This window comes from Peromyscus californicus, unplaced genomic scaffold (genome assembly GCF_007827085.1).
Source record: "Peromyscus californicus insignis strain IS unplaced genomic scaffold, ASM782708v3 Scaffold_4__1_contigs__length_199733344, whole genome shotgun sequence".
In the NCBI taxonomy this organism is placed as follows: domain Eukaryota; kingdom Metazoa; phylum Chordata; class Mammalia; order Rodentia; family Cricetidae; genus Peromyscus; species Peromyscus californicus.
Window position 1 is genome coordinate 142,577,399 of NW_026294562.1, and position 17,961 is coordinate 142,595,359.

Here is a 17,961-nt window from a genome sequence, read left to right on the forward strand (position 1 = left end):
GTTTTACTTAGTGTGAGTCATACCCCAGGTACAATTTTAGTCAGTCAGCGTCTTATACACACACACACACACACACACACACACACACACACACACACACCCCACATATACACATACATACACACATTTTTGACTACTGTATAACTATCCATGGAAAAAAAATTGTTTACATGTGATTTCACCAACTTTTTTTGTTCAGTGGCTGTGAGTGTTTAGGCACTTAGCCTTGGTGTGCATGCTAGGGAAGGGTCACATGTTAAGAAGATATGATCATTTTCTTCTTTGGGGTTTCAATTTCTCAGAAGTTCAATGTTTGTTTAATGGGGTGATTTGTTTGAAATAGATAGAAGGGTTGGTGAAATACATGTGCTTTGTATTAAGAGGTCTCTTTCTGTGAATACTTTCCAAGAGTTCTAGAAGGGTTCTTTTCTCCTGGTTAAGGATGCCAGACAGATGAAATGGTTCTAGCCTTGAGCAAGATTCTGAACTGAGATTTAGATGTATTAGAACCAAAGAAGGTAAGGAGTAGTAGACATCACTATCTCTGAACATGTCATTTCTAGTATGTGTTGAAATTTGAAGAAAATACAATAAAGGGACTGTTAAGGAAGATATTCTGTAGTCTTATTTATTTATTGCTAGCTGTCAATCCTAGTACTAGATACATATTAAGCTCATATTCTACTTTGCTAAGCTCCAGCTCTAAGACAGCTTTAAAGTTTGTTGTCTGATATTTCTTTCTTTATTTGTTTTTTGGGGAAAGGAAGGTATGTGTGTGACCCGTCCTGTGGGCCAGGTTATTGGGGAGACCCGAGGAGGCACCTCCTGAAAGATCAATGGGGGCGAGAGAGAAAGGAGACCAGGCGCATAAGGGAAGACAGAGTCAGTCTGAGTCGCGTCAAGGTCTCGTTTATTGACTGGGTATTGAGGCTTATAAGCAGGGCTTCAGGCAGGGAGGGGGAGCAGGGGAAGCAAAAGGAGAGAAGAATGGAAAATTCCTAAGGAAGGGTGAGGTCGCTTTGGTCCCAGGCCCCTGCAGCTGGCTGATTAGCACATACTCCAGGAAGTTGTACAGCCCGCGGTTAGGCCAGGAGCCTGTTTTTTGCAAGGTTTGATAAAGTAAGGAAGGTCACACAAAATTCAAGACACAGCTGTCCGGCGTCGGTCTCCAACATGTGTGGAGGGCAACTTGGCAAGAACTGGTTCTTTTCTATCAAGTAGGTCCGAGGGATTGATTTCAGGCTGTCAATGTTGGCAGCAAGGGCCTTTACCCACTGAGCTATCTCATGGTTCTTCCAAGAGACCTTTAAAAACAATGGATATTAGTCCAGCATGGTGGGTCTGTAGATAAAACACATGTCACCCAGCTTCATGAATGGAGTTTAATTCTCCGGAACCCACATGCAGGAAGCAGAGAACTGACTCCTGTAAGTTGTCCTCTGGCTTCCACAAGTCATCTGTGGCATAATTTCCAATGAAAATACATACCACCACCACCCACACACACCAAATAAGCACATAAATACTGTAAAAACAAACCAACAAAAGACTGGAAAAATGGAGGATTAAAAAGTGACTTAAAAGCCGGGCGGTGGTGGCGCACGCCTTTAATCCCAGCACTTGGGAGGCAGAGGCAGGCAGATATCTGTGAGTTCGAGGCCAGCCTGGGCTACCAAGTGAATTCCAGGAAAGGCGTAAAGCTACACAGAGAAACCCTGTCTCGAAAAACCAAAAAAAAAAAAGTGACTTAAAATAAGTTTATACATTGGAATGATCTTGTTCCTGGAAAGTGTCAGCTAGAAGATTTAAGAATTTTGTTATGGCTAGGCAGTGGTAGCATTTGTCTTTAATCCCAGTACTCAGGTGGCAGAGGGAGGCAGATCTGTGAGTTTGAGGTCAGCTTGGTCTACAAAGCAAGTTGTAGGACAGTCAAGGTTATACAGAGAAATGCTGTCTTGAAAACCCAAAAAGAAACAAAATACTAATTTTGTTACATAATTCCATCCTTTGGAAATAATATCTCACTGAAGATTATCCTGAAGCTCCAACGATTGGACAGTTAATGAATTTTCTGTCAAGGGTACTTAATTTAATGTTTTACTATAAAATTTTTGTAAGGCAAGGTAAGTCCCAGTGTTCTGACATTTAGAGTTGGGATCTAAGTCTAGCCCTTCATTAACTTTCAAAACACCTAGATTACTGAAGTGTGGTAAAGATATTTGTCTCCAACAGTAAAGTGGTTGTGAATGAGAATCTTTTGTCATTGTTGCTTTTCATTTTCTGTTATTTATTTATTTATTTTACATCCCTGCTGCAGTTTCCCCTTCCCCTTCTCTTATCAGTCCCTTCCCCCCATTCCCCATCTGTTCCCATTTCCCAATCCACTCCTCCTCTGTTCAGGAAAGGGCAGGTCTCCCATGAATATCAACACAATATCTGGAAGAGAATGAGATTAGAACACTGTACCAATTTGGATCCCTGAACAAGTAATAGCAGTGGCCAGGGAAGTGGTAACCAAACAAAGGGATAACTTTTCTATTTCTATTAAATATTTTTGTGAGAACTTCACATATGAGCACTACCCCTCCCTGAAACACTCCTCCAAAATTCATGACCTCTTCATTTTTATTTGCTTGTTTTATTGATACAGGGTCTCTCTGATGGAGGCCATCTTTCATTCTGCAACAGCCCTGTTATCTCAGCTCCAAGGCTGGCATTCCAGTGTATGCCTTAATACCTGCATTGTGTTGGGAATGGGGGTATGCTCCTCTGACTTAAGTCACCAAGCTTCTATCATCTATCTGTCTATCTATCTATCTATCCTCTAATTTGAGACTATATCCACTTGTGATCCCAGACTAGTCTATAATCTTTCTGCCTTATGCCCATCCCACTACAACCAAGTGCTGTTATTACAGGTATGTATGTGCCACCATGTCTAGATCATCTATATGTAATTATTCACAGAATTTGTTGCAGCTAAAAGATTATACCAGAGGAGATAGTGCATACCTGTCATTCCAGCATTTCCCAAGAGCTGGATTTAAAGGTAGGCACCACCATGCCCAGCTCTTTGATTTTATTTTATTATTTTTTTTATCATAGTCAAAATAGTATCATAGGTAAAAATTTCCATCTTGATAATTTTAAGAATTCAGCACAATAACATGAAGTACATAGACATTTTTGTGCAACTATCACTACCATCTATCTCCAGAAACTGATACTGTTTTTAAAATTGATTTTGGAGAGTTTTAATTGCTGTGGAGACAGAATATCCCTGTGGCCTGGAACTTAGTTTTGGTTACAAACTTGTACAACATTCCTGCTTTCTCCTCCAAAGTGCTGGGATTACAGGTACATACCACCATGCACATCTGCAAAACTGAATTTCTATACCAGCTAAGTAATCACAGGACTCAAGAAGCAGAGGCAAGTGGATCTCAGTGAGTCTGAGGCCAGCCAGGGCTATGCCCTATCTCAAAAATATATATAGTAGGATCACATATTATTTGTCATTTTATGTTTGAACTTTTTCACTTTGGATAGTTTGCTTATGATTTGTCAGTATTGTAGGATTTCTTAGATTTTTCTTTCCTGTATAAATTTGAGCAATGTTCTGATGTATGTATATACCACTTTGTTTATTAATTTGTCTATAAATACTTAGGTGACTTCTAGTTTTGCTGATTCACATTAATGTTACTGAGAGTGTAGGTGGACAAATAGGTATACAGTTCCCTGCTTTCAGTGATGACAGGTACATACTCAGAAGAGAAATCACTGACTCATATGGTGTTCAGGCCTCACTTCTTAAAAAAGAAACTGAGTGACTATTGCATAGACAATCCATTGTCATGGAAATAAAATACTTAATACTTGACATTTTCCCACTGTTCTCATGCTATGACATGACATGGCATTATGTAACAGCACATGATGTGATGAACACCTGGTTTTGGAATGGGAAGAAAATGTAGGCTAAAACCTTTTGGATGCCTTTAACATTCCATGGGAAAGGAAGACAAGACAGAGTAAACTACCTGGGACTGACTAACTTGACTTTCAGAAGCTGCTCTTAGATGATGTTTAGGATATTTAGCTCTGACCTGTATCATTTCCCTTTCTCCACAAATCAGGTGAAATTCTTCTACTGAGTCAATGAGCATTTGTACCTGTTCAATGGAGCTGTGGTTCTTTCCAGTAACTTTAGTCATATATTTACCCAAATTCTGTACATGTGTGTTGACATATTTCTGTTTTTCTTTGTAGGAGATCAGTTAATAAAAACCCAGGCTAGAAACAGAGTAATTGCTCTCTTGCTCGGTAGATCTATACTTTAAAACTGACAAGGAGATAGCAGATTGCATCACTTCCAGCATCTGCTTCTCTTTAAATTCCTTTCATTTAAAATAATCAGTGTGCCATACCACATGCTTGGTGTGCTTTGTGAGAAGCCATTGCAAACCAGAATACAAAGCCAGGTGTGGTAGTGCACATCATTCATCCCAACACTTTGAAGGCACAGGGAGACAGTTCTATAGACCTAGTTTCAGGAAAGCCAGGGTCATAGCAGGGACATTCTGTCTCAAAAACACAAACAAACAAACAGAGAATACTTATCTTGCTAGGTGTGGGAGTATACAACTTTAATCCCAGCAGTTGAGAGACAGAACAGGCAGGTGATTGTGAGTTCAAGGCCAGCATGGTCTACAACGTGAATTCCAGACCAGCCAGTGCTACATGAAGAACTCTGTCTTAAAAACAAACAAAAAATTATCTTGAATCTATCAACCTCTTAGGAATAATTTGGTGAATGTTTCTTTATCTCTCTTTGGAACTGAGTTTGCTAATTAGGAAAAGGAATGGATACAACACAGCACACTCAAGGTTATTATAGGGACTGTTAATAATGTATCCAGATGAATACCTAGTATTTCTGTATCAAGAGAGGTATGTGGTTATGAGGAAAGTTCAGATTTCACATCACACAGAAGGCATATTTCAATTCATTTAGTTTTTTTCTTTTTTTGCTTATAGATATCTCATGTGTCCAATGTTGACCCCAGATTCCCTGTGTAGCAAGGATAACCTAGACTTTTTGATCCACCTGTCTATAACTTCTAACTGCTAGGATCACATTCATGCCCTACCTTTTCTGGTTTATGTGGTGCTTGAGATCATATAGTAGACTTTGTACAAGACTGGGCCTCATAGTAAAACTCTACCAAATGATTTTGTTTTTAGGTAGAGATTTGCTTTGTAGCTCTCACTGCCTGGAACATGCTATGTAGACCAGGCTAGCCTCAAACTCACAGATATCCACCAACCTCTGCCACCTAAGTCCTGGCATTGAAGGTGTATGGCACAATTGGTCCTTTATATTATTTATTTATTGATTTGCTTACTCTCTAAGACAAGGTATATAACACTGATTTTCAGGGAACTTACTATTTGGACAAGATGCCTTTGAACTAATGCCTGTCTCTACTTCTTAAGAACTGGGATTATAGGGTTACAATTCAACCTGAGCATTGTGACTCACATCTGTAATCCTAGCTCTTGTAACTTTAACCTTTTTTCATTGGATAGATTTTGAGTTGTTTTTATTTGTGACTACCATGAAATGTTTGCTACAAATTGATAAACATTTATTTTGCATGGATGTTTATTTGTATTTCAATTGAAGATTTAAGTAGGCAGACAAGTGTACATTTCTTTTGATTTTTGTTCAATGTGTGCATTCATAGTCTTCAAATTCCTACAGGCCAACATAGTCTCTCACTCACAGTCCTCCACTGTCATATTTCTTGGTGCTAGGATTATAGGTGTGTACAATGCCTTCCCCCTTGCTGAACTTTAGTTCTTTTTTTCTTCAGAGTCTCACTGTGTAGTTCAGGCTTGGCTGGTACTCATAGAAATTTGCCTGCATCAGTCACCCAAGAACTAGCATTGCAGGGTGAACCACCATGCCTAGTTTGAAATGAAGGTCTTTTGGCAACTTAACGGTTAGTTTTTTTCAGAATTGACAAAGTCAGTGCCAAAGCCATTCAACTTTGTTTTGTTGTGATTTTGAAAACAGCCTCACTCTGTTGTTCAGTTAACTGTTAGTTTTTTCAGGATTGACAAAGTCAGTGCCAAAGTCATTCAACTTTGTTTTGTTGTGATTTTGAAAACAGCCTCACTCTGTTGTTCAATTTAAACTAGAACATGGTGTTTACTTCAGGGACATCTTAATTGATAGTAAACTTCCTGCCTCCCATTTCCTGAGATAACAGGAATGAACTGCTGTGTTTTTAGTCTAAGGTGGCTGCATTAGTTTACATTCTTTTCAGCCTGTAGTAAATTTTCAGGTCCTTTCTCTTAGTCGTACACAAGTGCACTAAATATCCGCCCAGCTGCTGGGGCCTTGTTTTAGCATATCTATAATGATAGGACTGGAAGCACAGTAGGAGTTTGAGGACAGCCTGGTCACACAATAAGTTACAGGCCAGTAACAGCCACATAGTGAGACCCTATCTAAAAAACAATAAAAAACAACAGATGGGGGTTTGCTTTGAAGCCAAGGCTTGCAAAGATCTCTGATTTCCAGCACCACATAATTCCTAATTAAATTTGGCATAGTAAACACGGTGAATTCCAACCTAGGACATTCCCTGTCTCAAGATCTCCCCCAAGTGGAAGAACTTAACAATCCCCAGTTAGAGCTATAGAGGCTTTTCCAAGCACACCTGGGATAGATTAAGAACCTGCCTCAGAAAAACAACAACAAAATTTACCCCCAACCAGCTCCATTCCTACATTCCTAGCCCTTCTCTATTGTCTTTTTGATTTTCCCTAAATAGTCTCTATTTGTGGTTTTCATTAGCATTTCCACAATGACTGACAACAGTATCTATTCATGTGTTTATCTGAGTGCCAACTTTTAAATCTTGTGTGTGAGAACTTCCATTTAAATACTTGCCCTCTGAAAAAAACAGGGATGTTTGAGTTTATTACTTCACTGAATATTCTGAATATTATACATTAATCAGTTTGTTTTTTGGCACATGATTTCTTCCAGCCTGCATTGGTTTTTCACTTTTTGAAGACTGTCCTTTGAAAGAACATCTCTTATGTAACTAATAGAATCTAGTTTACCTGTTATTTTTTATTGTTTTCATTTTAGCTGTCATATCTAATAATCTAAGTTAGCAGAAATGTACACTGATTTTCTTCTAAGTTATTCATATTTTAAATTCTGTAGGTATTACCCATTTTAATGTTTGTATTTAATGTGGTGTAGGAGTCTTGATCAGATTCTGCAAGTTCTCTATTGTCAATACTGTTAAAAATATTTTTTAAGTCAGATTTGGTGTCCTAAAAGCTCATAATCATATCCCTAACAGTCTGGCTTGACGGTTAAGTGTTTATGGTCGAAATGATCAAATGATTAAAGATACAGTAGAATCTAGTAATCTATTCAGATAAATTTTACTGACAAAATCTTGCTGTATTGTCTTTAAAGAATATGCTAACTCAGGCCTATAATTAATGTTATTATTTTTTATTTTTTTGTGCTGTTTGGAAAGTTCATTAGGTATTTTCTAGAATCTTAAATCCTCTTTTCTTATGTCCTTTATAAAATAAAAGCCCACCTTGATCTCCTTTCTGATCCTCCAGCTTCCGTCTCTATCACACCAGTTACAAAGCTCACTTTGTAATGTAGGTATTTATAAGTAGTACAGTTAGAATTCCAAAAGATCAATAAATGTAATGTAGCCAACTTTCAAAACCATTTTATATACAAATAGTTAGAAATTAATAAAAGTGGTAGATTAAAAATTATTGAATATTGTTTAGAATTGCTTTGATATATCTGAGGCCTCATCCTTGGTAGGCAAATGATTTCCATATCTACCTCTACATATTAACAATTTTGTATCACTCAATCAAGTAGGTTATTATTTGTACCAGGAATATTTAATTATTTGTTTTTATGTAAATAATTTTTTTTACCTGTTTTCAAAAGTTAAGGTTATTGTTAAACATAAAACTGACTGTCATTCAAGATGAATATAGGATGTTTGGGAACTGAACTGTAGTTCAATGGGAAGAAAACAGGGAGAGAACCTTTGCTACATAATATCCATTAGAATAGCTCACCAACAGTTCTTGAAGATGGTCAACAAGAAAGTGTAAAGGTATGTTAAACATTATGTAATGTAGCTTCCTTTCTTTTCTGTACTTGATGTTTTCTTTTCCTGCATAACAACAAAATACCTGCATACTGGAGTTAACAGCACAACAATGCATTTACAGCTGTAGACAGGGCATTATTAGGTCAAAAATTACAGACATATATACAGACATATGTATCTACAATTTACATGAGGTTTTCTGATAATGTGTCCCATGCTGGCCTTGTGCCAGTAAAAAATAACAACACACACAAAAAAAACCCTGCTACACAAGTCTCCCTAGATCTGTAATTACAGGGTTTTATCACTATCAGGGCCTGAGGTCATATATTTGTTTCTTAGTAATACTCTAAATGTATCAAAATTTAGTAGGCAAGGGAATTTCTCACTTTTGACTTTTACTTGGAGTCTTCTTTTAGAAGCACATAGAGCTGGGTTGTGATAGCCGTAGCCTATGCCTTTAATTCCAGCACTGAGGGGACACGAGCAGCTCTATGCAACCCCGGTCTACAGAGCAAAATTTAGAGCTATACAGAGAACACTGTCTCCAAAAGCCCTAACCAAAAACAAACAAACAAAAAAAATACCCCCCCCCAAAAAAAAACCCTGCTAGGTTTCATAACTAAATGCCCCTGCTTCTATTAAATGCACTATGATTTGGAGGAAGTATTTTTACAGTTGGCCCCAAGCATAAAGAAAACAGAAAGAACAAAAACAAATACCATTCCTTTTAAAAAATGTAGAATTAAGAGTCAGGGTAATTTTCTTCTCTAAAGGGTTTCATCTCTAAATCATCATTCTAAAAAATGTGTCTCAATATGTAGCACATTATACCCTAGGAATCACAATCCCTTGAATACTGATAATCAAGACTTTTTTAAAAAAATCACATATAGTAAAAACCTTGGTGTTTTTAAATCATGATCTATTAAACAGTGATGCTTGCTTGCAACCACTAGGAAACTAAAAATTATTTTTATTTTAAAAGTATTTAAAAATAGGTAATTGTGTCCATGAATCCATGTTGACGGCTATTTTCTAAAATACTTGCTCAAGTTACTGTAACAGGAATGCTGGGGGACCGATAGCCATCTCTTTACAGGTCATTGCGGTCAGAGGGACAGTGAGATCCCTGCATTGCGGCAAAAATGTGCGCATGTGCGTCATTGGGTGGGACGCATGCGTAGGGAGCTGTGAGATAAACCTGAGCCACTGCGGCAAGTCTGGCGTAGAGAGAGGAGAGGGAGCTGGAGATGCCTGACGCTTGGTTCTGAGGAGCGATTTCAACGCGATGGAGCGAGCAAGGTCAGTTGGGCCGGTGGCTTTTGTTTAGCTGTCTAGGTGTTCGCATTTTGGTTTTGACCAAAATATTATAGATTTGGGATTTTTTTTTTTAAATCAGCCAGATACGTCTGTTTCTGAGAATAAGAGAGAAATCCTTTGGAGCCGTTTGACAGACTCATTTAGGGAGGGGTCTACTTTAGCATTTGCGCTGTAAGCTACTACCAGTGCTGTGATAGTCTAAAGTGGTAACTGTGGATTCCAAGATGAGGGAGCTGGGCTGCCGCGCCCTGCCGCTGCGGCACTGAGGGAGGGCGAGTATGATCCGCGGCCGCAGCACTGAGGGAGGGTGAGCAAGATCAGCGCCCTTACCACTGAGGGAGGGCGAACAGGGTCCGCGGCCGTGTGGCACTGAAGGCGTGCGTGCAAGCAGGGTCCTCGGCTGCGACCCTGAGGGAGGGCACCCAAGATCAGTGCCCTCAGCACTGAGGGAGGGCGAGCAGGGTCCGCGGCCGCGACACGGAGGGCGAGCGATCAGCGACCTCAGCACTGAGAGAGGGTGAGGAGGGTCCGCGGCCGCGGCACGGAGGGAGGGCGAGCAAGGTCCGCGGCTGCAGCACGGAGGGAGGGCGAGAACGATCCCCAACCCTTGGCACGGTACACAGCCGTCACTGAGGGAAGTTGAGCCGCGGCACAGAGGAAAGGTGAGCACGATCCCAGGTCAGCATTGAGGGAAGATGAGTAGGGTAGGTGGCTGTGGTACTGAGGGAAGATGACCACGATCCACTGCCGCGCAGCACTTGGGGAAGGCTAGCACTATCCGCAGCCGCGCCACTGACGGAAGGCCAGCATCGTTTGTGGCCGTAGCGTAGCGGCGGCACTGAGGGAAAGCGAGCACAATCCGAGGCCAGCACTGAGGCGAGATGGGCAGGGTAGGTAGGCGGCTGTGGCACTGAGGGCAGGTGAGACCAGTCTGCGGCCAGCAGGTGGTTCGCCCTGTGACCGCTGCGACTGTTTCATTGTGCGTGTGGTTTTGCGGCAAGAAGATACTTGTGGATCAGAGAAATGATGGGATGGCCAGGTTGTGGGTGGCCAGAGTGCTTTTGAATCACCGTGGTTTGGGGCCTCCGAAATCTGACGAGTGGGTAGAGGGGGTTACAGAGCAACGTCTGGTAGAACTGAGGTAGCTGGGTGTGTGAAGAAACGCCGCAGTGCAGAGGCAGCGCTGTTCCGGGCTCTGCCAGGGTGGGGCTCACGGGGGGGGGGGAGGGGGAGTGTAGGGGTGGATCTGGAATGCAGCTGTATTAGAGGGGGAGGGGTGGGAACAGACCTTTCTGGATGGCCGGACCTCAGTTTAAAGGATTTTTTTCTTGCAATCTTCTTTGGTAATTGGGCTGCATACCGTTTTGTAGAATTGTTCCCTGCGTACAGGTAGTGGTGAAAGCCGCAGTGTTCTGTTTTCTTGTTTATTTTGACATCGTCAACCATCCCTCACTGCAGTGGTTAATGTATGAAATGTATGCAAAACTTGCTTTTACCCACACCCTGAATTGTAGCGGTAACATGACAATGTGAATTTTGGTTTTATTCTTTTTCCTGGTGTTCGGAATTTAATCTCTGAAAGTCTTGGTATTATCAAGGGGTCGTGTCCTGTGTCAAAACGCCATTGTGAGGTTCCCTAAAGATGGCCGCTGCTGCAGAGGTGCTGGTGTGCGCAGGCGCAGCATGGTGCATGAGGGGGGGAGTAGACCCCTCCCCACTTCGCTGATAGTCACTGCGGTCACCCGTCGAACCACCTGCTCGTCAGTTCTGCAGTGTTGGAATTTCAGCCACACCCTCTCCTCAGGACTGCGAGTACTGTTGTCTACCTTGGGTGACTGTCCCCTCCTGCCCCCAAAGTCCTGCAGTGGGCACAGGAAAACCAGATGCGGTATGGAGGAAACCCACCTCTGCCTGCATTGAGGCCAGAAGGGAGTTAGCTGAGGATTGCGCAGTACTGGCGTGGAGGGCATGGCAGCCATATCCTTAAGCTAATGCTTTATCAGCTCCTCTCGGCCCCTCCTTTCCTGCAGTGTCGCAATGGGGAGGGGAGGGGAGGGGGGAAGGAGACTGGTTTGCGCAGGCTCCTTCTCACACGCTTGGTCCTGTGTTTTCCATTACCTTTGGTAATAGAAGGCCTGAGGGGCGGGGGGATTGGAATCAGGAATAGAGGCTAAAGGTTTGTATGACCTGTTCCTGTGTGTCAGTGTCTTCCTTATCTTTTTGTTTTTCAGTAGAATAGGTGGGTGAGAGTTTAGAACAGTACAGCCAGCCCAGTACCTACTGGTGATGCTTAAAACAGCTTTCCCTGCTGGGTAGGGAATTTGTATTTGTGTTTAATGCTCATGTATTTTTAATATCTGTTTACTGTTTCGTATGTAGTCAGATTTGTTATATTTAGGGCAATAATTCATCAAACAGTTCTCGGCCCCATGTATTCCCTTTGATTTCTATTTTCCAGATTTAATAATTAACAGTTGCCTCAATGTTAGTATTATGTCATCCATTCTTAATGTTTTGATTGTCCATTCTCGCTCACAGTGATATTTTTGACTGAGAGATAGGAGCATCATCCCAAGAAAGATGAGGTACATGTCATCAAGGGACCCACCTACTCAAATCCATAACAGCTAATACTATCAATTGTATTTTCTTCAGGAAAAGAAAATAATTAGAAAATCAGGGGTGTGCATGGTATAAGAATTATTCCCCATGAATAATTTTTATTGCTGTATTAATGATGTTTTTCATGACTTTTGAAATTGAAACTACTCTGAAAATTTGAAAGAATAATGAACCAAATTACTGCATTTTTATATTTTATTAAACATGTTTTTAAAATTTGAGACAGGATTCTGGCATAATCCACGTTAATTTCCAACATGTTAAGTATTCTAGGCTGCTCTGGAGCTGGTGATCCACCCCTTTCTTCCCTTCTCTAGTACTTCAAAACACAGAAGTGAGCAACTATGCATGGATTTAAGTTTTTACTTTCAAAATAAACTTCTTACATGATTATATATATAAGTTAGATTTAGAAAATTGAAATAATAAAATATTTTTGTGTTGATGACTTAACTGAGCCCTTTTCTCACTGAGGAACTCATAGGAAATGGTAAGAAAGTACAGATTTTTTGACAATGTTCTTTCCAATTGCAGAATTTGAGGTTCAAATTTGGTTGGTAGGTTATTTATTCTATTCAACAATTATAAAATGGACCTGCTTTCACTCACCTATAACCCTAGCAATAATCAAACCACTGAAATCCTACCACTAAGATGTATGCAACAGAATCAGGAGTTCAATGCCTTCTTTGGCTTTATAGTAAATTTAAAGACAGCTTAGGGTACGTGAGAGACCCTGTCTCAGAATATTAAGTTATCAAATATATTTCTGAGTCTACTGTTACAGCTTGGATCAGTTCTTCATTTCTGTTTGTAAATGAATGTATTCTACTATATAATATCACATCTGGTTTTATTCATCCTTAGTGGACATTTAAAATGTTAACACTTTTTGGCAGTTACTGATAATACTGCTGGTGAACATGTGATACAAGGTTGGTGTTTTACTATTCCATCACTGCAGTGGAATTGCAGGGTCATTATTCAAATGTCATTGGTACTACTTTCATTAATTACTCTAGGCTTAGTACAGCTTTACATTTCCATTACCTTTCTCTGCATCATGTACTCTGTCATTATCAAATGATATCTCACAATATGTTTTAAAATCTTAATGTCTCTGATTAATAATATAATATTTACTTCATGTGATGATTGGTCACAAATATGTTATTAGGAAACCTGCTTACCCATTTTAAAAGCAGGTTTTGGATTTTTTTACCTATTTTGTATACAAGATGTAAAATGCTTTCGTTTTGAGGTATGCCTGCCATATGAAATGCCATGTATATTTATCCATCATTTCTAAAAGTTTCAACTCTTATTTTTTCTGATTATGTTTTGTTTTGCTCTAAAACTGGACTTCAATTATATAATCTACCAGTCTTTTCTCTCTTTGTTTTGGGATTGTCCAGCTTTTTTTAATACCTGTGGCAATCCTGCTTTAGTACTGGTATCATAGATGTGTGCCATGATACTATGCAATCTTTTAAAAAATATGTAGGATTCAGAAAGTTGACATTTGGATTCTGCTTTTGAGAGTCTTTCTTGACTTGTCAAAAGCCTTTTCATTTATCTCTTCTGGTTTTGTATTTCTAATTTCAGTCTTATGAATGGTTCCCGCAGTTCCTAACATGGCCACCATGAGGCTGTTGATTTTCAGTTTGACAGAACGGCCATTTTGTAAAGTGCTTCCAGATCTTAACATGGTAGTGTTTTTTCACATGTTGTTGATAGCATTTTGCTTAAGCAACCCTCCTATTTCTTTGTGAATCCCAAAGACTGCAACATTTGCATACAATTAATTTTAATTAATTTTACAATTTAATTTTTTCTGCTTCATTAGTCTGCTATACAAAAGAATCATGACCTAAAAATATTTTCCCAATTATTTGGAGTCAGCTTTGCTATTTTTGGCTAGTGCATATTTGTATATGTCTATGTATGTATATGTGATGTGTGTGTGCATGCACGCATGTGTTTGTGTGTGTGTTTTACATCTGCATATATGTTTGAGAATATAGTAGGAGCTGAATATATTTTACTTCATTTCCTGATCTTTAAATCCAGATTTTCTGATGTAATGTCCTTCTAAAACTAGATTATGTTTAAATCAGAGATTCTAATACTTTTAAATATAAAGTAATTCTAACATTTTACTTTTTTCCTTGTTTTGATCACTCCATTGTTGGAGACATGGCCTCATATTAGCCCTGGCTTGTTGGGAACGCAATATGTAGAACAGACTAGTTTTGAACTTAGAGGGCTCTTTCTGCCTTTGCCTCCCAAGTACTAAATATAAAGATACACCTTGCCATAATTTTAATTGTTTCAATTAGATTATGAATATGTCTTAATATTCAGTATACTAAAGATAAAAGGTTCTAAATGAAGCCCTTTTTCCATTCAAACTTTTTTATATTTAATTTTATTATTAGTGTGTGTGTGTAGTGAGGGATAGCATGCATTCTATGGCACATGTAGATTCTATCTTTCCACCTTTTCAAGGGTTAAGGGATCAGTCATTGATTGTCTGGTTTGCATTAGTGGCTGCCAATCACCTTTACCTACTAAGCTATTTTATCAATCCTATATTTTTTAATATGAGGACTCATGTAGCCTAGACTGACCCAAAATTTTCTAGGTAGCTGAGGATGTCCTTGAACTTCAAATTTATGGTAACCCTCTCTTCATCTCCTTAGTACTGAGATTACAGACATGTGCCACCACCCCTGATTATGCAATGGTGGGAATGGAGCACAGGGCTTCCTGCCTCTTAGGCAAGAAATCTGAGACCCAGTCCCAATCCTAAAAAAACCATTTCAATAAAATTTTGTTTCATAAACTAATGCATTTATTAAATCTTTTCCTATTTCAGGGATCGCTTACACCTGAGAAGAACTACTGAACAGCACGTGCCAGAGGTAGAAGTCCAGGTCAAACGTAGAAGGACTGCCTCACTGAGCAACCAAGAGTATGTAAAATCTGGGTTTTGACCCAAATCACAGAAAAGTGTCATACAAAGGAGAGATTACAATGACATTAATTGAATACCCAATACAACAGAAGATGTAAACACAATAGTGAAATTCTTAAATATATTGTCCTAACTTAAATCAACTTCTATCATTTCTTTACTAATTTTTGATACAGGGTCTCACTGTGCATCCCTGGCTGGCTTGAACTCACAGAAATACACCTGCTCTCCACCTCAGGAGTGCTGGAATTAAAGGCATGCACCACTGCACATGGCTCTTTAACTCTGCTCTTCATTGTAACGTGACCTTTTCTCTGATATTTCAATTATAGAAGTGTTGCTTCCTTTTCTTCTGTTTTTTTTTTTTGTGATATAGGAAATAAACTTAGGGCTTCATACATTCTATGCAAATGCTCTCATTTTTGCATGTGTAAGGGAGTTTTACCTTTAGAATTTTATATTGTTCACTGTATAAATATCTTATTTTTAAAGGGATAATATTAATAATTTACTTTATGTGCATCAGTGTTTTGCCAGCAAATATGTCTGTGTGAGGGTGTTGGATCCCCTGGGATCCATTACAGACATTTGTGAGCTGCCATGTGGGTGCTGGGAATTGAACACAGGTACTGGAAATTGAACCCAGGTCCTCTGGAAGAACTACCAGTGCTCTTAACCCCTGAGCTATCTCTCTAGCCCCTTATCTAAGTTATTTTATGTTGTTCATTTTGTATTCTTGTAAATGCTTTTTTCTGCATTGATGGGACATTAATTTACACATTTTCTCTTCCTTTATAATATTTTAGACATTCTTGTTTGCTTTTGTTTTGAGATGGATAGTCTGTGCTGCCCTTGATTTCATCACAAAGCAGAATATGATCTTGACTCTTGAGCCTTCTCCATATCCCAAGTGCTGGTAGTAGCATTTGTGCAATACCATGCCTGGCTATATTTAGATTCTTCAATTAGTAGATCTTAGCCAGCTAAAGTTTTAAAAATATTTTAATGAATTTTTGATACACATTCACACATAAATTGTATATATAAATATTGAAATTTAAGTCTTTAGATAGTCTAAACCTCTTTAACATACACAGAATATTGATATATTAACTCAAAATTGAGTCTCAAAGTTATTACCAGTTCAGTCTTCTGTTTTCCATAGAGATAATCACTAATTGATATCATTTCAGGGCATTTTCTTGAAATTCACATGTGTGCTTGTGTGACTGTGTAAGAGGAGAGTTTAGATTTTTGGTTCTCAACAGTATACATTTGTTATTTTTCCATATTGGTCATTTAAATATTGACTTTATTTTATTGAATGCAGAGTATAAGTAGTATAGTAACAGTTCTTTTTTTAATTTATTTGTTTTTTTTTAATTTGAGACAAGGTTTCTCTGTGTAGCCCTGACCGACCTAAAACTTGTTCTGTAGACCAGGCTGACCTCAGACTCAGATCCGTCTGCTTCCCAAGTGCTAGGGTTAAAGGTGTGTGCCACCATTGCCTGGTGTAACAATTATTTCTTATATTAGACTACTTGATATTTGTTTTGTTTGCATTTGTGGGCAGTTACCACAAATATGATTTGTTGATGCTTTTATCACACCCTTTGTATTACAGGATTTATTTTTAATTGTAGACAGTAGGCAATATGGTAACACTTTGTGTCTTATTTTTATTTGTTCAAGCATATATAAATAGTTGTTGAAAGGTTACACACTTTAAACAACTGGTGGGAGCCAAGGTTTTTTATTTTCTCTCTTTTTTGTTTTTTGCTTTTTTTTTTCCCCGAGATAGAGTTTCTCTGTTTAGTTTTGGTATCTGTCCTGGAGCTCACTCTGTAGACTAGGCTGTCCTCAAACTCTGAGAGATCCACCTGGCTCTGCCTCCCAAGTGATGGGATTAAAGGTGTGCACCATCACTGCCCAGCTTCTCTTTTTTTGTTTGCTTGTTTATTTGTTTGTTTTCTCAAGACAAGATTTCACTGTGTTGCCCTGGCTATCCTGGAACTCACTCTAAAGACCAGGCTGGCATCAAACTAAGAGATCTGCCTGCCTCTGCCTCCTGAGTGCTGGGATTAAAGACGTGGACCACCACAGCCTGCCTGGCTATTTTCTTCTGTTTTAAAAATTATTCTTATTATGCTTTTAAATTAGATTTTCATTTTGCAGATTGCTTTGGAAGGATTATTTTGTCAACATTAATATTTATATTTCTGAGCCGGGCAGTAGTGGCCCACGTGTTTAATCCCAGCACTCGGGAGGCAGAGCCAGGCGGATCTCTGTGAGTTCGAGGCCAGCCTGGTCTACAGGGCAAGATCCAGGACAGGCACCAAAACTACACGGAGAAACCCTGTCTTGAAAACAAAACAATATTTCTGATAAATATTTTACTGTCTTTAGTGTGGTTCCTTCAATTCAGTCATTTATAGATCCAAAGACCTGAAAAAGGATTATTCCAGAGATATTTTAGGATTTGTTATACTTAGGCAAGATTCTGTTAGAGAAGCCTCATGCTAGTGGAAAAGGATCTACCATTTTCTTTTGTTTTGAGGAGCAGGGTACTGGTCTGGTATTCACTATGTAGCTATGATGAGCCTTGAGCTGGAAATCACAGAGATTCTGCTTCAGTATTATTGGTATGCTCTACCACAACACACATCTGATTTCATTTGTTTCTTGGAGGCAGTTTCACCAGGTAGCCCTGGCTGGCTTACAATTCACTATGTAGACCAGGTTGACCTCAAACTGTGGCAATCATCTTGTCTTTGCCTCCTGAGTACTTGCATTATAGTCCTGAGACATTACCTCAATGACTGTTGCGTTTACTTTAAATTCTGCACAGCAGTAACAGAT

The 17,961-nt window shown here is 39.2% G+C and overlaps 1 protein-coding gene across 3 annotated transcripts in view; it reads left to right on the top strand.

The window, feature by feature from the left end:
• The window catches only part of Snurf (SNRPN upstream open reading frame), a 36,787-nt gene that overhangs the window by 12,400 nt on the left and 6,426 nt on the right, over window positions 1-17,961 (top strand). For 2 of the 3 annotated variants that reach the window (XM_052761324.1, XM_052761325.1), the window contains exon 3: window positions 15,004-15,099. In XM_052761324.1, the coding sequence (XP_052617284.1) occupies window positions 15,004-15,099 (96 nt within the window). Of the gene's footprint in view, window positions 1-9,350; window positions 9,486-15,003; window positions 15,100-17,961 lie in introns of those variants that run through there. The other variant, XM_052761326.1, reaches the window with a different exon arrangement.